At 40.2% G+C, this 27,825-nt stretch overlaps 1 protein-coding gene across 2 annotated transcripts in view; it reads left to right on the top strand.

Annotated features, from left to right (window-relative positions):
* Nucleotides 1–27,825, top strand: part of LOC126353806 (uncharacterized) — a 155,212-nt gene that overhangs the window by 19,927 nt on the left and 107,460 nt on the right. For both annotated transcript variants that reach the window (XR_007565208.1, XM_050002903.1), the window contains exon 3: nucleotides 22,867–23,015. Coding sequence is in view for 1 of the 2 variants with exons in the window: in XM_050002903.1 (XP_049858860.1) it covers nucleotides 22,867–23,015 (149 nt within the window). In the remaining variant the exon portion in view is untranslated. The remainder of the gene's footprint in view (nucleotides 1–22,866; nucleotides 23,016–27,825) is intronic.

Consider the following 27,825-nt stretch of genomic DNA (forward strand, 5'->3'; position numbering starts at 1 on the left):
TCTGACACAGTGGCAGCTTTGCCCTCCAAGACCAGGTGCAAGGCTCCAACTTTTGAGCAACCCTGGTATCATTGCTCAGTTTCGCTATTGGATCAGCAACTCCACAGACCTGGCAGTATGTAAATTGTGTTGAAACTACTTCTTTCAGAAGCCGCGGGGGCAACTTCTGCAATGTTAGTGTGCTGAATACATGTTCTTCCACCAGTGTACCTAGTTACTGAGGTATCTTGTGACATCCTCCGTAGCACATAAGGGTCATCTGCTTCACCAAGTGGAATTGTTGCACAACATACCTCTCCTGTTCTGGAGAACTGAGTCTGTGGGATCATCAACTGTTTACATTTCTGGAAAAATTCTTAACAATACATTTTGCAGTTTTACATACATATACAGTATGCTCTGATTCTCCTTATTCTAATCCAGAGTGAACCACAGTTTTCATTGAGTGTTTATTAATGTAATTATTATTCCTAATATTAAGCAAGTCTCCTTGGCAACTGATGCATGAGCTCAAGTGGTGGGGCAGCTTGCATCTAAAATAGATACAGATTAAACAAAGTAGAGTCAGAACTATGATGATACCAGAAATCAAGACACTCATTGTCATGACTTTACTACATTGTTGATCATGGCAATGTGTCCCTCTTGACTTGCCATTTGCCCACTGAACTTACCTAATTTTTAATACGCAGGCAACCAGTAAAATAAAATTATGAAACCCTTTCTTTTTAATAAATTCGCTTAACAAATCATTTAAAAGCAAATGGATCTACTCAACTGATTTCTCATGCTTGGCATTTCCCCTAATTTGTGTCATGCCTCCTTTACTCACTTTTTTGGTGCAACATTTGAAACTTTGTCTTTGCAACAGAAGTGTGTGTTTCATTTTTACCGTGAACTCATCCCAAAAACTACTCACACACATAAAAAAACACTTGTGGTGCTACTACATGTAATATGTTGACTGGTAATTTCCCTTATTCTCCTTTCATCAAAGCTAATTGCAGATGGAATCCTTGTAAAGCTCTGCTTCCTTGTACCTTTCAGCACTACATCATGTGAATTGAATCTTAATGACTGTTACAGTGTTCATTTGGTTCATCCTTTATGACAAGAGAACCTTGTGACAGTGCATTATTGGCAGATGTCTCCACCAGCTGGAACAATGTCCCATTGAGTTCCAATGTGCACTGTGAAGAATCAGTTTTCATTCGATTTTTTTTCTTTCTTTCTCTGTTTCTTACCTTTAGTGCATATTACATTAAAGTATCATCAACTTTAAGAACCTCCTGATCCTCAGGCACATATTCTGTAAGGATTCAGCCTTGCCAGCCCAGTCACTCCTCTTACAAGCGCTTTTCCTCTTTTATATCCCTTCCCCTCTCCGCCCTTAAGAGGATGTAACAAGTGATGTTGAATTTGCATCTGTCAGAGATAAATGCATATGTATCACTCCTTTATCCACAATATGTGTAACATAATTAAAATGATTAATAGCTTCATGTGTATCCTTCATAGCATTTACAGCAAAATTAACATCTCCACCTGCACACTGCATGATGCGAAAATCATTGGCACAAGTATTCATGGTGCTTGGCCATTCAGGGTCAAACCTGGCCTAGGCTCCCCTGGTTGTACACAACACGTATTATCTCCAAATGCTGTAGATACTACTCCACCTAATTAGGTCTACCCGTGTTGCTATTCACACCATTATGTACTTCAGTGTAGCACATATTTATTTTGTCTGTAATTATCAGTTCCTTCACACCGTGAATTTCCCCAAGATATTGGAGCTGTTAATCCCATAATATTACTCCCTCCTGCTTCAGTTAAACTCACACTATTAACCTCTTTCCCTGACGTGTTGCTTTTGTGTAGGTACTATTCTTATCTCTCAAGTGCTTCTATATGCCTATTGTTTCTTATCCGCGGATCAGCAAGTTGTCTAACCATTCGTGTCATCTGTCTCATCTTTATGTAAATGGGAGTAGGTAAACTGGGTACAGCCCTTTTCCCTTCCATAGCGTTTTATTTGCTCACATGTGATCACATTGTCTGCTCTCAGTGCAGATAATTGAGATGCTAACGTGCTCTACATTTTCTCAGAGGCAACACCATGTGTCTTTGACTCTGACATGGTGGACCATTGGTCAGTTCCACAAAAAACAAATGACAAGGTACCAAAATAGAATGATGAGGAAGCCACTTAAATATAATACAAATATAATACTAACGCAACACTTTGTACTGTAACTAATTCTCTGTTTGAATCTCTGCTCATGATTATTACCTTATGCATGTCAAAACAACACATACCACCACTCTAGTGCATGTTGATGCAGCACGTTGCAGCTGCTGATGTAGAGGTGGCAGCAACCAGTTCTGTCATCGAATGTAGAGGATGGGATGAGTGACTGCTATGGTGAAAGGTGTGGCTGGAGGCAATAAGGTCAGGATATCTGCAACTCACCACCCTGGGTGTGGCTGCAGTGATGTCAGTTGCCAGGTGACGATTTTCCATGGGAAAAGTACTTGTTGAAAAAAAAAAAGTCACTTTATTTCATAACAAACTACAGCTACAAAGATGGTACCAAGAAGGTGGCCAATGCTCCCCACGATATAGGCTGGCCACAGCATCAGCACAGGGGCTGTAGTGCTGAATCAGGAATGGAGAGGAGTGGCATGTGTCGTGGATGGTGGCAGCAGCACAGGGTGATGGTGATGCTTGTGCTCTAACAGGCTGATGAACAATGACAGCGTTTGCGTGATTGGACAGTGATGGCTGGGCAGATAGATGGCCCATGCTGGAACTCTGATCCACCAGGAACGTGGCTGGCAGCAGATGGTAGCTACCAAGTGTGTGGCCTGCCAGTGGAAAGGCACCAAGTAGGTAACATACAAATTTAGCACACAGTGGCTAGCGGTTAGTGCAAACAGTGTCCGATGGTAGCAGATCATGGACAATGTTGGCTCAAAGACTGGCACATACCTCCCTTGTGACTAGTGGCTAACAATGTCCGAGACTGAATTTCTAAATTTGGTGGTATCTATATATATGGTAGCCTGGTCCACTGTCATTTCTGAAACGGTAGCAGTTATGCCCTCCAAGTTAAGGTGTCAGGCCCAAACATTGAGTAACTATAACACCATTGCTCTTTTTTTCCTGTCATATCAGCAATTTGACAGTCCTGGCAGTATTGTAATGGTGCTGGGTCTTCTCCTTTCAGAAGCCTTGTGGTTGACTTGTGCAATGTCAATGTGCAGAGTATGTATTCTTGCACCAGCACCTAATTACTGACATGTCTTGCGACACCCTCCTTATGACATCATTTTGCTGAGTTGTTCAAAAGGATTGCCTGCTTTGCCAGACAGAACCTTGGTGCAACAAAGTTAACAGATATTAGTGAAGAAAATGGGGTTGCCAGCAAGCCCACAGTTTGCCATGTGTGGAAGCAGTCTGAAGTTGGATGTCCATTGCTAGCACTGCAGAATATAGGTCCTTGGAGAGGACTGTTGCCTTCTTTATTCCTTATTGCTCTGTGTAAGGAGAGGGATCAATGGTTAGATGTGAAAGTTATGGTATAAAGCAGCTTCACATAACTTTCATGTCTTGTTATTAGAGAGAGTTGTCAAATATTTAATGTTTGCGTATGTTACTCCATTTAAAAAGTAGATTATTGAGTTTCCAACTCTCATTATTCCTTATTATCCAAGTTGCAGAATATCTGTTTAAAAAAAAAAACAGTAAAAGAATTTTAATGTTATGTGTTATGTTGTAAGTCCTCCACTCGCAGTTACTTGACAGAACTGACATTTTAAAAATATTTTTACCTAATTGTGGAACCGCCAATATATACACTACTGGCCATTAAAATTGCTACACCAAGAAGAAATGCATACGATAAACGTGTATTGATTGGATAAATATATTATACTAGAACTGACATATGATTACATTTTCACGCAAGTTGGTTGCATAGATCCTGAGAAATCAGTACCCAGAACAACCACATCTGGCCATAATAATGGCCTTGATAAGCCTGGGCATTGAGCCAAACAGAGCTTGGATGGCATGTTCAGGTACAGCTGCCCATGCAGCTTCAACACGATACCACAGTTCATCAAGAGTAGTGACTGGCGTATTGTGACAAGCCAGTTGCTCGGCCACCTTTGACCAGACATTTTCAGTTGGTGAGAGATCTGGAGAATATGCTGGCCAGGGGAGCAGTCGAACATTTTCTGTATCCAGAAAGGCCCATACTGGACCTGCAACATGTGGTCGTGCATTATCCTGCTGAAATGTAGGGTTTCGCAGGGATTGAATGAAGGGTAGAGCCACGGGTCGTAACACATCGAAAATGTAACGTCCACTGTTCAAAGTGCCGTCAATGCGAACAAGAGGTGTCCGAGATGTGTAACCAATGGCACCCCATACTATCAGGGTGGTTGATATGCCATTATGGCGATGATGAATAAACACTTCCAATGTGGGTTCACCGTGATGTCGCCAAACACGGTTGCGAATATCATGATGCTGTAAACAGAACCTGGGGTCATCCGAAAAAATGACGTTTTGTCATTCGTGCACCCAGGTTCGTCGTTGAGTACACCATTGCATATGCTCCTGTCTTTCATGGAGCATCAGGGGTAACAATAGCCATGGTCTCTGAGCTGATAGTCCATTGTGCTGCAAACGTCGTCGAACTGTTCGTGCAGATGGCTGTTGTCTTGCAAACTTCCCCAACTGTTGACTCAGAGATCAAGACGTGGCTGCAGGATCCGTTACAGCCATGTGGATAAGATGCCTGTCATCTCGACTGCTAGTGATATGATGCCATTGGGATCCAGCACGGTGTTCTGTTTTACCCTCCTGAACCCACTGATTCCATATTCTGCTATCAGTCATTGGATCTCAACCAACGCCACCAGCAATGTGGCGCTACAATAAACCGCAGTCGCGATAGGCTACAATCCAACCTTTATCAAAGTCAGAAACGTGATGGTACGCATTTCTCCTCCTTACATGAGGCATCACAACAACGTTTCACCAGGCAACGCCGGTCAACTGCTGTTTGTGTATGAGAAATCGGTTCAAAACTTTCCTCATGTCAGCATGTTGTAGGCGTCACCAGCAGCGCCAACCTTGTGTGAATGCTCTGAAAAGCTAATCATTTGCATATCACAGCATCTTCTTCCTGTCGGTTAGATTTTGCGTCTGTAGCACGTCATATTCGTGGTGTAGCAATTTTAATGGCTAGTAGTGTAGCTGCAGTAAATTATCATTTGCAAGTCCTCAACCTAATTCAAAGTGTTTGTGGCAAATAATGTACTTGTACTGCCAACAAGTCTTATTGGTGTATTAGTGATGATACTGCTGGATGTATTTCAAGAAATGATGCAGTTTTGATGTCTTAGATCTTTGACCCAGATGAATATCAACAACACATGTATATACAAACTTGATGAGCAGAACAAAAATAACCTTAAAAGTATCACCTCATTTGCATCCAGTGATTCACTTCTGATTATCATTTGGCATTTCCTTCTGGACTAACAACTTAAAGTAAACAAAGTATTTATTATGAAAAAGTGAAGAATAACAACAGTTTTCAAAGCGGATAATGGCACATTTTGCAGCTGCCACTTCAATGGTCAGTAAAATCGCACACCTGCTTCTAACTGGTATTTGTAGCCAATAAAATTATTCTTGTAAGAACTGCAGGTTGCTTGACGTGATGTGACATGACAAGACAGAAAACAAATATTCTGTTGAGCCAGTTTGTTATTAGTTCTTATTTCAGATTATGTTTCTGTACTCTGTTGCTAAGTTCTTTCACAGGACAAGAAATAAACTGGAAGTTAGTTAGTCAAAATTAAAAACTCATTTTATTAGTCAGCTCTTCTGCAAATGATTTGAGAGTTGAAATTTCTTTTTGCTCCATCTCAAGTAACAGTGTTTATTATAAATTAGGCTTTATTTTTGAAGTTTTTAGACAACTATTATAAATTGGGCCCTATTGTTTGAGTATATGTGTAACAGGTGGTCTCAGAAGCTGTTAGGGCACTCCGACTACAAAGTGTAGCTGAGAAGAAAGGATATTAAATAATAAATAAAAAGTTCTGCTTTTTTAAAATTATTGTCATTTGTACCTTATTACAGACAAACCAAGTATAACAATATTATGAAAAGAACAGTTGCTACTCACCATATAGTGGAGACCATGAGATGCAGGTAAGCACAACAAAAAGACTGTCACAACATAACCTTTCAGCCAGCAAGGCCTTTGTCAACAATAGAAAACACACACACACACACACACACACACACACACACACACCTGCGGCCTCTGGCAGCTGAAATCATACTGCGAGCAACAGCAGCAGTGCGTGGTGGTAGCCACCCCTACCCTGCTATCCCTTCCCACCCCAGGTTCCTCCTTACCCCTACCCAGTTGCCGCTCCCATCATGCAATGCTGCTGTTGTTTGCAGCGTGGCTTCAGCTGCCAGAGGCTGCAGTCGCGCGCGCGCGCGCACGCGCGCGCGCACGCGCGCGCGCACGCGCGCGTGTGTGTGTGTGTGTGTGTGTGTGTGTGTGTGAGAGAGAGAGAGAGAGAGAGAGAGAGAGAGAGAGAGAGAGAGAGAGAGAGAGAGAGAGAGAGAGAGGACTTGTTGGCTGAAAGCTTATATTGTGACACAGTCTTTTTGTTGTGCCTATTTGTGACTCCGCATTTCCGCTACTTTCCTTTTCATAATATTGTTACATTCCATCCTGGATTTTCCATTGTTTGGTATAACAGATTATGATAGTTAACTCGAAATATGTCCTAAAGTAGTGGTTTCTGATTGTCATTTCCAGAATCAGGAAGTTTAGGCATTATAAATCAGTGAAATAGGCAGCCAAAAAGGCATTTTAAATAGCTAAAATAGGCAATAAAAGGCAATCTAGAAAATGCCTATTTATTTACAAGATCACTCTTTTCAGAGTATTTATGTTAATACTGTATTGAGTAACCTTAAAGTTTTAAACAAAATATTAATTCTGCTTGACAGAAAATTGAAAGTGTTTCTTGTAAGACTATACATTACAGTGCCTTATCATTTTATTGGTTGTACATGATAGTCAAATGCTTTTTTAAATTTTCTAGAGCTGTGTCAAGACATTTTTCATATGAGAAAGTGACTCTTCATCATCTACAGAGGTAACAGGAGCAAATATAAAATGAACTATTGTGGGCACCCACTTCTACTGCATTAGAATTGTCACCTAACAGAATATTTAAAATGTTTCTAAGTTTGTCAAAATTGGAATTTTTTAAAACACAACTTTACACTTTTTGTAGCTAGTGAACCCCATTTCCCTGTCACACTGTCCTATTTTTTCACAGCTCCACAACTTTCACTGAAAAATCAATGGCTGCCCTTTTTCTTGAAGCTGGCGGATCACTTGTGGCAGGAAACCAAACTTGGCTGGAATGGAAGTTAAACTGAACTTGGCTGCAATGAAAATTAGTCGCTTCTCATCCCCAAAATTTCTTTGCTGCTGCAGTTATAGATGCTTCAACCTCCAGAGTGATGATCACCTTAGATTGCTCAGGAAATGCGAAATGGTAAACTGTTGCTGAAAGCCACACTCCCCCCCCCCCCCCACCCCCCCCCCCCCCCACCCTAAAAAAAATCTCGTTATGATATATTGGAGAAGCAGATGTACATCTGCTGTGGTGCCTTGAAATGTGTGAATTCTTGAGTGGACTTCCACAAACATCATAATACTGGAAATTGATTTGTCAATGTTCAGAAGCAAGCTTTGCCTCTCTTCTGACATCTTGTACAAACCATGTGCTACACAGGTCAAGTTAAGCCTGTTTGGAAGTAGCACTTTTTAAAGTTGTTCCAGCTTTTTCATGTGTGATGCAGCATCTGAGATGAAAAGTAATACACTGTCATACAGGATTTCTTCAGGTCATGGTAACCATTATGAATTGGTAAATAACTTTGTGATAGTTGAATTGTAAATTTTTTCTAGATACTCTGCTGTAAATGAGGGCACATGGTTTATCTTCTGAAGGATGTAATTGTCCACCAGTGCACTGGTAATAAAATAACCTGTAGGAACAGCTGAATTGTCAATTGAAATCCATATCATTTTATTTTTTTCTTCATCTTTAATGATTTTCACTGTAACACTCACTTAACATTTTTTCAAACTTGATTCACTGTGCACAGATTCATCTGCATACCTCTCCAAAAGCTGTTTAACTGTAGGATTTAAGAGTTTCCACAAACAGATTCTGGTGTCAATAAAAGTGTTACATAAGTCAAATACAAATTGCTGTTTTCGACTCAATGCTGTGATTGTCGTTGGAAGTAAAGAAATCTTCACCCCAGTAGTCTTGGAAATTACAGTTTAGTGCGAGCTGGTGGTTCACTATCCCACACCACATGTTTACACTGATGTTCCACCTGGCAAAGCCAACAGTGATTGTCAACAGACCAATAGTGCAAGTTTTAGTGATTTACTTGGCCATGATTGGAAAATGTGCCTTCATCACTAAAGAAGATGCATGATACGTCTGGAGTGTGCTGTCTTAATGCCTTTGTACAAAAGTTAACACAATTCTCATAACTGTAACATGCAGCTCTTGACAGAGTGAGATGTGGTAGGGGTGGAGAATGTTTAGACTTGTCTGACTCATACCACTTACTTGTGTGATAGTGCGGGAGCTAATGTGTGGATCAATTGCAACAGCAGCAAGAACATTAATTTCCACCTCTTCTGTCGTCATTTGTTTCCTTCTGTTATGCTGTCTAAATATTACACTACCACTTTCACATAACTGGTTACAGGGATTGATAAATAATTGCCAAGATGACTGAAATCTATTGAGATATCTTGCTGCATACTCCATACAAGAATGAACTGCATCCTTCTTACACTCTCCATACATACATATATGATCATCCACTCATGACATACTCCTCATAATGTCACACACTAACCAACAAGTCACAATGTACTCAAGGAACTCACAAGAACACTGTAAACAAACAACATTGTGTCTAAAAACTATGCAAGTTGAATCACACAAATAAGTGTCGGTGTGGAAATTTTTCAAAATATGATATCTTGTAAATGACTCACGCTAGAATCCTGCAACAAACACCACTGACATTCTAATTCACCTCACGTTTAGTTCGTTAATGTCAACAGACATTGATGTTAAAAGAAAGGTGTATGTTTGTACAAAAAATATACTTTCTAAGTAATATTAAAATTTGTTTTTTGCTAACGTATAAGCTCCTGACTGCTGGTCCATTCTGTGAAAACTGCACAACAATAGCGCTTTTGATTTCTGCAATATTTGCAGTGTAAGTTTTAGGTGATTCATCCTATGTATAAACTCCCCCACCACCGAATGGACATAAGAAACCATACCTCTACAGCCCCACCCAGCAGTCTATGTCAGGGACCTTATCGGTCACTACACACAATGGAGAAATAGGGTCAACGATAGCTACAGTGAAACACTAAGAAGCTGTGCTGATGATAACGATATTTCTGCTATTTGATGCAAAAGAGAAGGGATCTTTTAAATCAGCAGAGTACATTCCTTATCCACACTTCATAAGCAAAGACAATGAGAACTTACTGCTGCAAAGGACCCACAGACTACTTCAAGACATCTCACACAGCTAACATCGATCAGCTCTAATTGAAATAGGAGTAAGCATCCCCTTGATCAGGTTGTATCCCCTTCCAAGATAGAATTTTCAGTAGACAGATTGGAAGAAGTTCAACCACTTCGACAAATTCTTAGGATGTATTCCATCCACTGTCGAAAGCTACATAAGAGCACTGACTGAAATAGTAAAGAAGACCATCCCTAGAGGATCCCGCAGGGAGTACATACCAGAATGGAATGCTCTTTGTGAAGAACTACAGAAGGATTTCCTCCAAGGAGGGGATGGAGAGAGAGCAGATGATCTGCTATACACACTAGACATGGCTCATTGTGACAAATCATCAGAAACAGTTGTGAACCTTAACTGCAAAAGATTTAACAGAGAAGCCTGGGCACTTTTAAAGGTGCGGGGTGGAAATCCTAAGAATGCAAAAGGTAATGCGGCCTTGCACCTAGGCAGGATTGTGAATCATGTTGGGACTATTTCTAATCATGGGACAAGGCACATGTGAATTTATGCCCAGAAGACATCTAGTCCCAAGCAGAATGTATTTTCCCAGTCATTTAGTGTTGAGGAAATAACAGTGGCATTCAAAGAAGTGGGAAAGGCACTTGCTATCATTAAGCCGGGAAAACCAAGTAATGAGCTGAAAAACTACCACCCAGTAGCCCTTCTTAACTCAATATACAAGCTTCTTGAAAGAGTCATCTACAAAAGTATCTTAGATGTAATACTAGGGAAAATTCATATTGAACAAGCTGGTTTTCACCCAGAAAGAAGCTGCACAGACTAGATAATGTCACTTACAACCTAGTCAGAAGCTGGCTTTAAAAATAATTTAAAAACATCAACTGCATTTATATCTCTCAGAAGCTTATGACACTGTTTGGAGACGTGACCTTCTCTATAAACTCATCCAAATAATCCCATGCAGAAAAACAGTTCACCACATAACAGAGTTGCTGAAAGGTCATTCCAGATTTACTGGGCAGCAAGATAAGCTTGTCAAAGATGCTAAATAATGGACTACATCAGGAACCTGTCCTCACCACTCCTGTTTAATCTGTACATTTCTGATAGCCTGACACTAGGTCTTATGAGTTTGGATATGCCGATGACTGAGGGGTGGCAGTGGGACATTGAAATTTTGAAGAAACGGAAGCCCTCTTAACATGTGATCTGGTGACAATGGGAAATTCTTTTAGGAGATAGAGACTGAAACCAAACCCCCACCAAGACAGAGATAGCTTGTTTTCCATTTGTACAACAGAGTGGTGAATAGACAGCTCCAGGTCTATTTTTGTGACAGACTACTCAATAATTAGCACCCAAAATATGTAGGGGTTAGATTGGACTGGACACTGTCTTACAAGAAGCAGTTGGAAAACACCACTGTGAAGATTTGAACTAGGACCAACATCCTACATGAACTGTGTGGAACAACCTGGGGCTCCCTGCTGAAACTCCATACACTTCAGCACTTGGACTAGTCTACTCAACTATGGAGTATGATGCTCCTGTATGGCTCAATAGTGGTACACTAAGACCAAACAACATAAAATGGTTGTCCATATTAGTCACATTTTGCCCCCTGGACTTCAATGAAATGCAGCTTTACTCCACGAGTTTAAATGGATACTAGGCAACCTGCAACTCCCTATCTATCAAGGTGCAGTTATCCTAGAAAGAAATTGGCTTCAGCTAAGAAAAACATCCATGAAAATAACATGTAACTGTACACATCTCACTTCAACTTTACAGACTCATGGGAAAGAGACTGGACAGGGACTTGTGCTCCACATTAGCAAAACTTGCCCTGCATAAGAAAGAAACCTCTGCCTTTGACCAATCATGCAAAACATGGACAGTGTTTAACAGAATAGGTACTAATCATGGCAGAAGTGTGAGCTCTTTTTCATTGAAAGAGTAAACCTCCATCTCCAAAATGCAGTTGTGGAGCAACCAGGCGAACTGTTCGTCACGTAGTTACAGAATGCCCCAGTAGGGTCTATTGTGGTACTTTCAGTGGTTTCCTGATACCTCTGAATGATGCATTTGATTATATTAAAAGTTTAGATGTCTCTTTGTAGATTGTGTGTGGTGTTGTTTGTAGTTATGGCATAATCCGTATCACTTAAGGCAGGGGGATTACCTTCACAGTCTCAGATGCTATTGAATTTAGCATATGTTAAAATTCAGGAGTAAGTAAGAAACATGTATTTTTTTGTTTTCTCGAAAAAAATTCCTGCCCAGAGATACAGGCCTCCAAAGATGACACTGTGAACAGCATTTTGAATATGTGAATATCGGAATTTTTTTTAAAATGGCATATTTCTGTGACAGTTCTAGATATTTTGTTAAGAGTTTTTTAATTTGAAAGTTAATTGCTTTATGATTAAATTGGTATCCTCCATTTGGACATATCTGTCAAAGTTCTTTTACTGTCACTTTTGGATTTTTTTTGTAATTTACAGATTTTTTTTTTTTTTTCAAAGATGCCAATCCAGAAAAATTAGATTTTTTTGTGTTGATTAGTACCATGTACTATATTCTCTGTAACGAAGAGCTTCCACTTTTAAGTTGGACAGGTTTTATTTTTGAAAATAATTTATGGCTCTCCAGGGCAAAATATGTCCTCACTGAAGTTGTTTCCTACTAATTTCTTTGTCACAGTGTTTATTTCTATTGTCTTTGCTGCAGTTATTTCTTTTCACTTTCATTGTTGTGATATTTCTTACACATTGTTGTTGTTTTCTGTCAGTTTCTTTGTTGTGATTGTTCATTGCAGGTTTCTGTATTGTAGTTGTTCAGTGCTAATTTGTTTATTGAAGAGGCTTCTAAGAAATCTGAGACCATCCAGTAAGTTGTGTGTTTTCACGAGGAATTTGCTAGTTGAAACTTTGTGAAAAGGACTGTTTCAAATGTCTTCTGACTGGGGCCACAGAAGAGTGAAGTATGCTGACTATTTGCATATCCATAAAAGAGTGATATATAAGACAAACAAAAAAACAGACTTTGTTCAGGTTGGAAATAAGTGTTCTTATTTAAAGACTGTTTCAAAATGAAGATGTTTCCAGCGATGACTTTTTGTGGTTTAAATGTTTTGACAGAATAACAACAACAATGACAGTATCTGAACAAGGTGATGACTTCCATGGTGCAGATTATGCAGATTTTGCATCAGGAGAGGAAGAACTATATACCCTGAATCAGTCCACTACAGAGGTAGGTTTTAGTCTTGTTAAGAAATCGTGGTCAGTGAAGTTGAGTCATAAGCTCTGTGCATCAGAAAAGCACAGAGAAACTACTGAAGTTATGGATGAATACACTACAGCAAAACTGGCTACACTCTTAAAAGTAGAAATCCCATCTTCAGAAGACAATGAACCAAAGCACTCTTGCACTTCTTGCCAGGAATATTTTGCACATACCAATTCAGCCATTGAATATTGTGTGTCCTATAGTGAAAAGGTGCAGGTTTTAACTATTGTTCCAGAGATATTTTCAAAGAAAACAATTTTGAACCACATTCCATCAGTATCAAAGTACATGATAGAGAAATCGAGAAATGTGTGTTCTGTAAAAGGGGTCTTTGGAAGGCCAGATCCCTATTATGGTCATCCTGTAGAAGCAGCTCAAATTCAAATAGTGCACTCATTTTATCTGGAAGGTAAATGCGACAGTTCTCGCCAGAGTGCCAACAAAAAAGATACTATAATTGCAACAGTTAAAGTTCAAAAGTTGTGAAAGTGAAGAGGTACATGACTTACAGTATTAAAGAAACTTTTGCATTTTATAAGAGCAGCTATACAACTTCACATGTTGGAAGGTCAAAATTTTATGCACTATGACCTAAGTGGGTAATTCCACACCCACCTAGAGATGCCTGTTTATGTGTGCTGCTGCATGAATTTGAACTTTGTGTGGTAACGTTGAAGAACTTACTGGAGCACACAACATATGACACCTTGGTTGGGCATGTGAAGTCATTAGTAGTCTGCGATATAAAGCAAGAGACTTGTTTGTTTCAAGAATGTGGTGACTGCCCTGGAAAGGTAGGGCTGTCTTTACAGACACTTGGCCTGGAAGACATAGCAGATATCTCTGCAGAAATTACATAGGCAACATGACTGGAAAATAAACTAATTAAGTAAAATGTTTCCTTTGACAGTTTCATTGATGAACTAGGTAAATGGTCAGTGCAGAAATTACATATGCAACATGGTAGGAAAATAAACTAATTAAGAAAACTGTGGTCTTTGACAGTTTCATTGATGAAATTGGTAATTGGTCAGTGAAAGCAGTAGCACACCAGCATCTGAAGAAACTGCGACAACAACACATTGCAGAAGTGAAAGGGTGTGTACAGGCTGAAGAACTATGTTTAGTGCTTCACTCTGAGTTTGCTGAGAACTGGTCTGTAATTCTCCCACAAGAAGTACAAGGGTACCATTGGAGTAGTGACCAGGTTTCAATTTTTATGGGAGTGACAACTTTCAAAACAAGACAGGTGTTGCAGTTATAAGTGATGACACAGAACATTACTCAGCACATGCTTTGCTAGCAATGCGCAAAATTCTTCAATTGCAAACAGGGGCAGAGAAGATCATCTTTATTTCTGATGGTGCTCCTAGTAATTTTAAAAATTGTTACCAGCTGTTTGAATTGAGTAAGTCACTTGTGCAAACTCTCCAGACGAAATGCAGCTGCGATTCAGAATGCTGAGGATTTTATGAGAATCATGAAATCTTAAATCCACAGTTCTCATTCTTTTGTCCAAAGAGGAAATCGAAGAATTCTGTGAGCAGAAAAAAGAAGACTGTTCCAAACAAACTACTCATGTGAAAGGAATTCAGAAGGCACATTTTTGGATTCAAAGTGGTGGGCGAACTCTTATTGTATGCACTTTAAAGAGCAAGAAAGAAGAAATTTCATTCATTCGGCCAACACCTGAGAAACAGCAGAATAATATTCAGATTCACAACCTGAGAAGGGGGATGTTTGTGGTGTGTGTGTGTGTGTATGACTGTGACTGATGGATTGCAGAGATTATAGACACCAGTTATGAGTTAAACGAAATTATAGTGAACTTTATGCTACCACATGGACCAGCTGCTGGTTATAGGTTCCCAGCTGAAGGACAGCAAAAATGCCATCAGTGCTCACTTCCTGTTGACAATATTTTGATGATGATATTTGGTTTGTGGGGCACTCAACTGCGTGATCATCAGTACCCATACGAAGTCCCAATTTTTACACAGTCCAATCTAGCCACTGTCACAAATGATGATGATGATGATGATGATGATGATGATGATGATGATGATGATAACAACACAAACACCCAATCCCCAGGCAGAGAAAATCCCCAACCCAGCTGGATTCAAACCCATGATCCAGAGGCAGCAATGCTAGATGCTGGACCATGAGCTGCAGACACAATGTTTTGAAGATTGAAAGTGATCCAGTTCCTATTGGTTCAACAGGGAGACATCACTCTATATCAAGGGAAGATACTGTAGCAGTGGAACACATTTTTAGTTCATTGTCTGGCTAATTTCAGTACAAAACGGAGTGCACAGAAGATGTATAAATTGAAATCTTTAAGTCTTTGGACCTTTCCAGTATATTTTAGAACCATTTAAAATGCTTGAGAAATGAGTATCTTGCTCATCTTTCAAAACTAAAATTATATTAAATGAGGCTAGGTTTTGATTTTTATGAGCCTGTTACATGATAATGTGGTAATAAAACAGGTTTTATGTATGAAAAATTTCAGTTGTTTATAATACCTGTTCAACTTAAAATTGGAATCTCCCCTTTTCAGCTAATGTAGAACTATATGGTACTAATCAACAGAAAAAAAATCAAAATTTTATGGGTTGGCATTTTCGAAAAAAAAAATCCATAAATTAAAAAAAAAAAAGATCAGAACACTATAGTAAAAGAACTTTGACAGATGGAGGATTTCTTTGTATTGACACTGTGCAAACCATTTTGAAGATGTGAATTTTGGAAAAAAATTTAGAATGCTGTATCTTTGGAACAGTTCTATACACTTTGTTGCTTTTTTATTTGAAAGATAACTATCTTTCAAATAAAAAAACCAGCAAAATGTATAGAACTGCTCCAGAGATACAGCATTCGAAATTTTTTCCAAAATTCACATATTCAAAATGGTTTGCACAGTGTCATCTTTGGAGGGCTGTATCTCTGAGCAGAAACGTTTTTGGAAAAACAAAAAATACGTGTTCCTTACTTAGGCCTTCATTTTAACATATGCTAAATTCAAGAACATCCGAGACTATGAAGGTAAGATTTTTTCCTAGCCTGCTTGAATTGATATGGACTGTGCCTTATATTTAATATTGTACTTAAAAGCATACAATAAATAAGTAGTAACTAGCCTAATTTGAGGGCTGTTTGAGAAGGCTGTTTTGGATTTCAGTCTCCCCTGTCTTATTTGACTGCTATGCATTGTGTAGAATCTAAACTAATATACTTAATCTGACTGTGTGATATTGAACAACAACAATGTAGGAAATGATAGATTGCTACTCACTGTGAAGAAGGTACTTAAGTTTGCAGACAAGCACAACTATAAGACACTTACATAAGGCTTTCAGCAAAAGCATGCTCCAGCAAAAGAGAAACACACACCATTCATACACACAAGCAAGCACAACTTATGCACACATAACTGCAAACTCTGGCAGGTCGAGGTGCAAGCAGCAGGCTGGAGGGGTCAGAGAAATGGGAAGGGATAGTAGTGCATTGGTGAGAAGGGGGGGGGGGGGGGGGGCTAGACAGACGTATCCTGTGCAGGGACTAGAATGCCAACAGGCCCAGTGTCAGGAGATTGTGGGGCAGGGAGGTGGAGAGAAAAGGAGAGGAGTGGGGAAAGATGAGTAGGTGTGTTGGCAGGGGGCAGTAAACAAAGAGGGTGGGATATGAGAATGGGGAGGAGATGATAGGACAGAGGGCTTGGAAACTTTTGGGTGGAGGGTGTGGGGACAGTATATTACTGTAGTTTGAGGCTTGAAAATTGTGCTAGCAGAGAATGTGTTGTAAGGAGTAACTCCTACCAGAGCAGTTCAGAAAAGCTGGTGGTGGAGGGGACAATACAGATGGCTTGGGAAGCGAAGCAGCCATTGAGATTAAGTATGTTACATTCAGTTGCATGTTGTACCACTGGGTGGTCTACTTCGCTTGTGGCCACAGTTTGGCTGTGGTTGTTCATCCCAGTGGACAGTTAGTTGGTAGTAATACTAATGTAAAAAGCTGTGCAATGATTGCAACAGATCTGGTAAATGACATGGTAGCTTTCACAGTTGGTGACAGGACTGGAATAGGAAGGGGTGGGATTGTGCTGGTCTTGCACCTGGGTCTTCCACAGGGATATGATCCTTGTGGCATGGGGCTAGGATTGCGAGTGGCATAGGGATGGACTAGAAGTTGTGGAGTTTTGGTGGGCAATAGAACACCACTTTAGGTGGCGTGAGTAGTATCTTGCGTCGGATGACTCTCATTTCAGTGCATGATGATAGATGATCAAAGCTCTGGCAAAGGATGTGGTTCAGTTGATTCAATCCAAGGTGGTACTGCATGACAAAGGAGGCACTTACTGCAGATATGTTGTCCCCAGATGGCCAAGCTGTATGTGAGGGATGTTATGGTGTGGAAGGGATGACAGCTGTCAAAATCCAGGTACTGTCGGTGATTGGTGGGTTTAAAGTGGACAGAGGTGCAAATGGAGCCATATGAGAGGAATTGGTCAATCGTAGGAACAAAAACAGGGTATCTTGGCCCTGAACAGGAGCAGGGGTGTGTCATTTTGGGAGGCTAGGAGGTGCTCATCTAGATGGTTCATAAACAGTTTGGCAGAGGGTGCCATGCGGGTGCCCATGGCTGTGCTGCAGATTTGTTTGAGTATCTTCCCTTCAAAGAAAAACTGGTTGAAGGTTAGGATAAAGTGAGAATGGTGTATGAGGAATGAGGTAGTGGGTTTGGAGACTGAAGGACATTACAAAAGGTAGTGTTCAATAGCAGTAAGACCTTGGTTGTGTAGTATGGGAATGTATAGGGAGGAGGCATCAACAGTGATGAGTAGTGACCCAGGAGGTAAAGGTAAAGGTATGGTGGAGAACTGGCAAAGGAAGTAGTTGATGTTTTGATGTGGGAGGATAGATTATGGGCAGTTAGTTGGAAGTGTTGGTCCTTGAGGCCCGAAATTCTTTCAGTAGGGGGCACAATAACTAGCCACAATGGGTATCCAGGATTGTTGGGTTTGTGGATTTTGGGAAGCATGTAGGAGGTGGGTCCTGGAAAGGGCCTAAGGCTTTGCAAGGGCTTTGGTTATCATGCCCTGAAATGAAGGACATCCTGCCAGGGATCATTCCCACACCTCCTAAACTGATGTTCTGTCACCCACCCAATCTCCACAACATCCTAGTCCATCCCTGTGCTACTGCCAATGCCAACATTCTGCCACAACGATCATATACCTGTGGAAGACCCAGGTGTGAGACCCGCCCAATACACCAACCCAGTGCTTCCTATGCCAGTCCTGTTACAGGTTTATCCTTCACCTTGAGGGGCCAGCCACTTGTGAAAGCCTCCATGTCATTTACCAGCCCTGCTACAGTCATTGCACGGCTTTTAATATTGGTATAATTACCAACCAGGTGTTCACTGGGATGAACATCCACTGCCAAACTGTAGCCAAGAGAAAAATAGATCACCCTGTGGCACAACATGCAGCTAAATGTAACATGCTTAATTTCAGTCGCTGCTTCACAAACTGGGACATCTGGATTGTCCCCTCCACCACCAGCTTTTCTGAACTGTGCAGATGCGAGTTACTCCTTACAACACATTCTCTACTACTGTAGTTTTCCCAGCCTCAACCTACAGTAACATACTGTCCCCACACCCTCCACCCAAAAGTTTGCACCTCCTATGTCCTATCATCTCCTCCCCATTTTTGTCTTCCCCCCTCTTTGTTTACCTCCTTCTGAAAACGCCTCCACCCTTCTTTCCCTGCTCCTCTCCTTTCTGACTCTTTTTTACCCATCTCCCTGCCCCACAACCGCCCAATGTTGTGTCTGTTGGCATTATAGTCCTTGCACACTCCACCAGACAGCATTCTCCTCTCCCCTCACCTGTACACTGCTATCCCTTTGTCTTCCCTGACCCCTCCAGTTCTGCTTGCATCCTACATGATAGTTGCATTCCGCCCTGAGCTGCTGGAGTTGGCAGTAATCTGTGCATGAGGTGTGCTCGCTTGTGTGTATTACTGTGTGTGTTTCTCTTATGCTGATGGAGGCTTTGGCCGAAAGTTTTGTGTAAGTGTCTTTTAATTGTGCCTGTCTGCAACTTAATGTGTCTTGTTTGCAGTAAGTAGCAATATGCTTTTTCTACATTGTGTGATATTGGTCACTGCTTACTTGGTAGCACATTATTGTATGTAGACTGTACGTACTAAATCAGTGTGAAAGACACTGAAGTGACACTAACTCCAAAAGTATGTCAGATGGTCATAATTGTAATTATTGTATTGTTATTTGTGTTGGTGAATAAATCCAAGTAAATTTAATACATTTCAATGACTTCTGTGTTAATTGTGTGTCATGTACAATCAAAGCATCACACACTAATTAGAGTAAAAGAATTAATTCTCAACTTTTCTATCATTAATGTGTATGTTTTAGGAAAAGATTGTGTATTAGAACAACTGTTGTTGTTGTTGTTGTTGTTGTTGTTGTTGTGACCTTCAGTCCTGAGACTGGTTTGATGCAGCTCTCCATGCTACTCTATCCTGTGCAAGATTCTTCATCTCCCAGTACCTATTGCAACCTACATCCTTCTGAATCTGCTTAGTGTATTCATCTCTTGGTCTCCCTCTACGGTTTTTACTCTCCACGCTGCCCTCCAGTACTAAATTGGTGAACCCCCGATGCCTCAGAATATGTCCCACCAACCGATCCCTTCTTCTAGTCAAGTTGTGCCACAGACTCCTCTTCTCCCCAATCCTATTCAATACCTCCTCATTAGTTATGTGATCTATCCATCTAATCTTCAGCATTCTTCTGTAGTACCACATTTCGAATGCTTCTATTCTCTTCTTGTCTAAACTATTTATTGTCCAAGTTTCACTTCCATACATGGCTACACTCCATACAAATACTTTCAGAAACGACTTCCTGACACTTAAATCTATACTCGATGTTAACAAATTTCTCTTCTTCAGAAACGCTTTCCTTGCCATTGCCAGTGTACATTTTATATCCTCTCTACTTCGAGCATCATCAGTTATTTTGCTCCCCAAATAGCAAAACTCCTTTACTACTTTAAGTGTCTCATTTCCAAATCTAACTCCCTCAGCATCACCCGGCTTAATCCGAATACAGTCCAATATCCTTGTTTTGCTTTTGTTGATGGTCATCTTACATTCTCCTTTCAAGACACTGTCCATTCCATTCAACAGCTCTTCCAAGTCCTTTGCTGTCTCTGACAGAATTATAATGCCATCAGCGAACCTCAAAGTTTTGGATTTTAATACCTAATCCAAATTTTTCTTTTGTTTCCTTTACTGCTTGCTCGATATACAGATTGAATAGAATCGGGGAGAGGCTGCAACCCTGCCTCACTCCCTTCCCAACCACTGCTTCCCCTTCATATCCCTCGACTCTTATAACTGCCATCTGCTTCCTGTACAAATTGTAAATAGCCTTTGCTCCCTGTTTTGTACCCCTACCACCTTCAGAATTTGAAAGAGAGTATTCCAGTCAACATTGCCAAAAGCTTTCTCGAAGTCTACAAATGCTAGAAATGTAGGTTTGCCTTTCCTTAATCTTTCTTCTAAGATAAATCATAAGGTCAGTATTGCCTCACGTGTTCCAAGGTTTCTACGGAATACAAACTGATCTTCCCCGAGGTCGGCTTCTACCAGTTTTTCCATTCGACTGTAAAGACTTCAAGTTAGTATTTTGCAGCTGTGACTTATTAAATTGATAGTTCGGTAATTTTCACATCTGTCAACACCTGCTTTCTTTGGGATTCGAATTATTATATTCTTCTTGAAGTCCGAGGGTATTTCACCTGTTTCACACATCTTGCTCACCAGATGGTAGAGTTTTGTCAGGACTGGCTCTCCCAAGGCTATCAGTAGTTCTAATGGAATGTTATCTATTCCCGAGGCCTTGTTTCGACTCAGGTCTTTCAGTACTCTGTCAAACTCTTGATGCAGTATAATATCTCTCATTTCATCTTCATCTACATCCTCTTCCATTTCCATAATATTGTCCTCAAGAACATCGGCCCTGTATAGACCCTCTATATACTCCTTCCACCTTTCTGCATTCCTTTCTTTGCTTAGAACTGGGGTTCCATCTGAGCTCTTGATATTCTTGCAAGTGGTTCTCTTTTCTCCAAAGGTCTCTTTAATTTTCCTGTAGGCAGTATCTATCTTACTCCTCATGAGATAAACCTCTACATCCTTACATTTGTCCTCTTGCCATCCCTGCTTAGGCATTTTGCACTTCCTGTCGATCTCAGTTTCTAGAAGTTTGTATTCCTTTTTGCCTGCTTCATTTACTGCATTTTTGTATTTTCTCCTTTCATCAGTTAATTTCAGTATCTCTTCTGTTACCCAAGGATTTCTACTAGCCCTCATCTTTTTACCTACTTTATCCTCTGCTGCCTTCACTATTTCATCCCTCAAAGCTACCCATTCTTCTTCTACTGCATTTCTTTCCCCCATTCCTGTCAATTGTTCCCTTATGCTCTCCCTGAAACTCTGAGCAACCTCTGGTTTCGTCAGTTTATCCAGGTTCCATCTCCTTAAATTCCCACCTTTTTGCAGTTTCTTAAGTTTTAATCTACAGGTCATAACCAACAGATTGTGGTCAGAGTCCACATCTGCCCCTGCAAATGTCTTACAATTTAAAACCTGGTTCCTAAATCTCTGTCTTATCATTATATAATCTATCTGAAACCTTCTAGTATCTTCAGGGTTCTTCAATGTATACAACCTTCTTTTATGATTCTTGAACCAAGTGTTAGCTGTGATTAAGTTATGTTCTGTGCAAAATTCTACCAGGTGGCTTCCTCTATCATTTCTTAGCCCCAATCCATATTCACCTACTACGTTTCCTTCTCTCCCTTTTCCCACTGTCGAATTCCAGTCACCCATGACTATTAAATTTTCGTCACCTTTCACTACCTGAATAATTTCTTTTATCTCATCATACATTTCATCAATTGCTTCATCATCTGCAGAGCTAGTTGGCATATAAACTAGTACTACTGTAGTAGGCGTGGGCTTCGTGTCTATCTTGCCCAAAATAATGTGTTCACTATGCTGTTCATAGTAGCTTACCCTATTCATTATTAAAGCTACTCCTGCATTACCCCTATTTGATTTTGTATTTATAACCCTGTATTCACCTGACCAAAAGTCTTGTTCCTCCTGCCACCGAACTTCACTAATTCCCACTATATCTAACTTTAACCTATCCATTTCCCTTTTTAAATTTTCTAACCTACCTGCCTGATTAAGGGATCTGACATTCCACTCTCCGATCTGTAGAATGCCAGTTTTCTTTCTTCTGATAACGATGTCCTCCTGAGTAGTCCCCGCCTGGAGATCCGAATGGGGGACTATTATACCTCCAGAATATTTTACCCAAGAGGACGCCATCATCATTTAATCACACAGTAAAGCTGCATACCCTCCGGAAAAATAGAACAACTATGATTTCAAAACTATTTTGGAAATCACTATGAATTATGTGACATTCTCTAAAGTCTGTGAAAATTTCACGTGGCAATTTTTTGTGCCATTAAAAAAATATGGCTCTGGTAAGATGGAACTTCTATCACTGACAACTTGAATGCTGTTAGTTACTCGACATTTATCACAACGCATCTACTTGTTAAACAGCCAGGCAAATTAGTAGTCGAGGAATTTTGTTTTATAAACTTCACACTTTATGCTAAATATTTAATGTGTTCAATGCTTTCTAAATTATTATCTGTATTAGATGAATTAATGCACCAGAAACCCCAAGGGTATGCTGTTGCATTAATATCCAGTAGAAATTTGCTCAGTGTTATAAATAGTGAGGCATATTACTTAGTGCCCATCTGGCTCTACTAAAATGTACTTTTTTGTATTCCAGACCAATCTGTTTATTTGCCCAGGAGGGAAATGACACCCCGGAAGGCAAAAGAAATAAGTAACTCAAAAAAGTACAACCTTGAAGAATTTGAAGAAGACTCTGACTCTGAGGATATGGACAGCGATCCCGCATGGACTCCAGCAGCTAAAGTGAGTGGCTATGTCTTTATTGAAGCTCTTTCTATGGATAATTGAATATTGAATGTGGGCTTGGATTTAAATGCAACAATAGATGTTGGGAGGCACTACACAGGTAACATTGTGAATGAAGAATAATTAATAACTCATTAAGCCTTCAAACTTGTCAGTTTTTTTGACAATAGCAGCATGCTTGTGTATACTGTTTGTGGGTTCTTTATTGAAATGGACTTAGCTATACAGAAATAATTAGCAAGGGAAACTCCCCATCTCAACCCCTCAGATTTAGTGGTAAAATGGCCCAGTGGATTGCCCCTCAAAAACTGATCACAGATCACACATTAAACCAAGAAGAAGGTGTACTGAACTGTGTAAAAAGAAGCAAATTAGAAACAGTGAATGGTCTAAGCTCAAGATGGTAACATTGAGTGAATTGTAAAAATCACCACATCATGGCTGTGTGATCACAGTGTTGGATTGTTTAGTGGGAGATCCATGTTCAAATCTTGCTCCTACCCCGTTATTATTATTATTATTTTCATAACATTATGTACTTTCTGTCCAGTCATTTTTATGATCATTTCATCTATGTTCATTCAGTTGTTGTTCAGACACAATAGTGTGTGCATACCTGTTTATTAGTTGGTTGTTTCATACACTGATGAGCTGAAGAAACTGACACACTGAGCTAAATATTGTGTAGGACCCCCATGAGCACGCAGAAGTGCCACAATATGATGCGGTAATGATTCAACTAATGTCTGAAGTAGTGCTGGACAGAATTGACACCATGAATCCTGCAGGGCTGTCCATAAATCCGCAAGAGTACATCACATTGCAAGGCATCTCAGCTATGGTTACTAATGTTCATGTCCGGGGAGTTCGGTGGCCAGCAGAAGTGTTTAAACTCAGAAGAGTGTTCTTGGAGCCACTCTGTAGCAATTACGGGCGTGTGGAGTGTTGCATTGCTCTGCTAAAATTGACAAAGTCCATCAAAATGCACAGTGGACATGAATGGATGCAGGTGATCAGACAGGATGCTTACATATGTTTCACCTGTTGGAGTCTATCTAGACATATCAGGGGTCCTATATTTTTCCAACTGCACGTACCCCATACCATTACTGAGCCTCCACCAGCTTGAACAGTCGTCTGCTGACATGCTGGTTCCATGGATTCATAAGGTTGTCTCCATATCCCTACATGTCCATCCACTCGATACAATTTGAAACAGGTCTCATAGGACCAGGCAACATGTTTCCAGTCATCAAAAGTGTAATGTCGATGTTGACAAGTCCAGGCAAGGCGTAAAGCTTTGTATCCTGCAATCATCAAGGGTACACAAGTGAGCCTTTGGCTCCAAAAGCCCATATTGATGATGTTTCATTGAATGGTTTGCACGCTGAATCTTGTTGATGACCCAGTATTGAAATCTGCAGCAATTTGCGGAAGGGTTGCACTTCTGTCTCGTTGAATGATTCTCTTCAGTCATGTTCTTGCAGGATCTTTTTCCAGACACAGCAATATTGGAGATTTGATGTTTTACTGGATTCCTGATATTCATGGTACACCCGTGAAATGGTTGTATGGGAAAATCCCCACTTCATTGCTACCTTGAAGATGCTGTGTACCATTACTCTTGCGCTGACTTAAATACCACATTCAGACTCCTTCAAATTTTTATAACTTGCCATTGAAGCAGCAATATTGATCTAACAACTGCACTATGCACTTGTTGTCGTACATAGGCGTTTCCGATCACAGCACCCTATTCTGCCAGTTTACATATCTCTGCATTTGAATATGGATGCCTGTACCAGTTTCTTTGGCACTTCAGTGCATAACAGCTGTGCTATAGGGTGCAGAAATGAAATCCTGCAACTTATTTAGCCATTTTAAAGATGTTCTCACTTTTACTAATGACATATCTGGACTATATGACCAGATGTACTTTTTTGACAAGGATTTGTATTTCATACCAGTCTAATGTTTTTTGATATATAAATAAGATAAAGATTCATGATTCCATCGTTGTTGAACATGAAGTGTGTGAATGACTGCAAATGGTCTCCAAGTAGCCAAACATAACCATTTCCAGCCAATGATCAGTTAAATTGGACCATAGCACCCAGCTGATTCTATGCAAACACAGGTCACACCATTATGAAGCCACCTCCAGCTTGCACAGTGCCTTATTGACAACTTGGGTCCATGGTCCCATGGGTTCTGCACCATTCTCAAACCCTACCATCAGCTGCTACCATCTGAAATTGGGGCTCATCTGCCCAGGACAAGGTTTTCCAGTTGTCTAAAGTCCAACCGACATGGTCACAAATGCAAGTGAGGTGCTGCAGGCAATGTTTTGCTGTTAGTAGAGGTACTCATGTTGGATGTCTGCAGCCATAGCCCATTGATGCCAAATTTTGCAGTGATGTCCTAATTGATATGTTAATCATTTGTCCCACATTGATTTCTGCAACTATTTCTTGCAGTATTACTTATCTGTTTGCACTGACAACTCTATGCAGACGTCCCTGATTTCAGTTACTAAGTGGAGGCTGTTGGCTTCTGTGTTGTCTACAGTGATAGTTAATGCCTGAAATTTGGTATTCTTAGCACACTCTTCACACTGTGGATCTTAGAATATTGAGTCTCCAATGATATCTGAAATGGAATGTCCCATGTGTCTAGCTCCAACAAACATTCTACTTTCGGAATCTATTAATTCCTGTTGTGCGGCCATAATCCTGCCAGAAACCCTTTCATATGTGTTCCATGAGTACAAATGATAGCTATGCTAATGCACTCCCCTTTTATACCTTGTTTATGCAATACTACTGCCATCTGTATATGTGCGTATAGCCATCCGATGATTTTTTACCTCAATGTAGTACAGAGGAGCTGGTATTGGAATGTTGTGCTCAGCAGTGTATTCCACCATTTTTCGGCCAACTCTGTCATTTGCTAAAGTCGGGCAGTAGTAGTTCATTCTTGTGGACTGCTTGTTGGTGGCCATGTTCACAGAAAAGGCTGTGCAAAAGTTACAGCAAAACTGGTATGTGTGAGGATAATTTGGAAAGTAAGATCCAATTTCTTGTAGAACATAAATCATCACAGATTTTTTCAAAAATTTTTTTGTATTTAATTCCTTACATGTTTATTTTTCTGCATAGTTTTGATATTGTTTTAAACATTTGTCATAACATTCTTCAAGCTATTATATCCCTACGTCACAGATGTCTGCCACCTGTGAGGAAGTCTTTAGGTGATGCTTTCATCTCATCATCTGTTGCGAAGTGCTTGTCACTGAGAAACTCCTTTAGGTGCCAAAACAAAAGAAAATAGTTTGGCACCAAGTATACACTGATTAGTGTGTGGACAATCTGTTCCCATCCAAAAGATCTGGTCAGATTTTGAGTGTAAATGGCAGAATGGGGTCTGGCATCGTCATGCAGCAACAAAATTCAAAACGTCAGGAAACAGTGTCACTTATTCTGCATTACACATCAAAGTTTAGTCATGTTAGAACAGTAACTTACTGCATTTATTGTTATCCCTCACTGCATAAACTCAACTAACAAGACTCCATATCTATCCCAGAACACAGTTGCCATAACATTGTTTGTTGAGATTGTCTGTTTGGCCTTGACTTTGACTCTGATGATGTCATGTGACACGATTCCATTGACTGATATTAAGACTCTGGGGTCATGTGAGAACCCCTGCCTCATCTCTTGTGACAACATTCTGTAAAAAATGATCACCTTCCTTATGATATCAGTCCAGAAATTCAAGAGCACAAGCCACTCTTTCCATCTTGTGTTTCTCAATAAGCAGCCTGGGAAACCAATGTGAATACAATATGCAAAATTGCAACTTTTCACAGACAATTTTGTGCAAAGTTGTTCTACCCACATTCAGAAATTGCTATACTAAAGTTTAAATTGTGAATCACCAGTCTTTGCATGTCTTTTTGTCCATGTATTTGATCAAATCTTCTGAGATCATTGATGGTCAGCCTGATCGCAATTCATCATAGACATTTTACTGTCTGTCTTAGAAGGCTCTCACCCATGTACACACTTTACTGACACTTATTGTATTGAGGCCATACACCTCACTTATCTGTTGATGAATTTCCAATGCAGCAGTGTTCCTTGCTGTCAAAAACTGAATCACTGACTGTATTTCATAGTTGATGGACTGATCAATTGTTTTAAACATTTTGAACTGATATTGGAAATGGCACAGTGCAACAATACCAATGCAAATGGTGTTGTGTGATGAGTAAGACATACCAGGAGTTGATGCACATGTGTCTTTGAGTATTCACGGATTGTTCGGGTAGCTACGGCGATTCAGGCTGTACTTCCTGGATAACCCTCATAATATGACTGTTTTAATAGATGGCCCTGCCTCTGATAGGAAAGGTTGTACCTGTGATGGCACTGAAATAGGGTGAGCTGGATGAGTGCATAGGACAGGCCTTTCACCTGGGTTTTCAATACACATGTGATCCATGTGGCAAGGGGGTTGGGAGTACATGCGGCATAAGCATGGGACAGGTCACTTTTTAAACTGGGTGGGCAGTGGAATACCACTTTTGGAGGAGCAGGAAGGATTGTTGGTAGGATGATCCTCTTTTATGAGCCCTGGTGAAGTGTGTGGTTTAGCAGTTGTGGTTCAGGGTAATTAGATATTGGGTAATTAGAGTGGTGTTCCTTTACAGTTGGTTCAGCAGATTGGTCGATGATTTAGGGACTTATGTGGATGTGGTTTAGGAGGTATGTTTGCAGACTAGGTTTGGACAAATCCCTCTTTT

Source organism: Schistocerca gregaria, chromosome 3 (assembly GCF_023897955.1).
Source record: "Schistocerca gregaria isolate iqSchGreg1 chromosome 3, iqSchGreg1.2, whole genome shotgun sequence".
Lineage (NCBI taxonomy): Eukaryota > Metazoa > Arthropoda > Insecta > Orthoptera > Acrididae > Schistocerca > Schistocerca gregaria.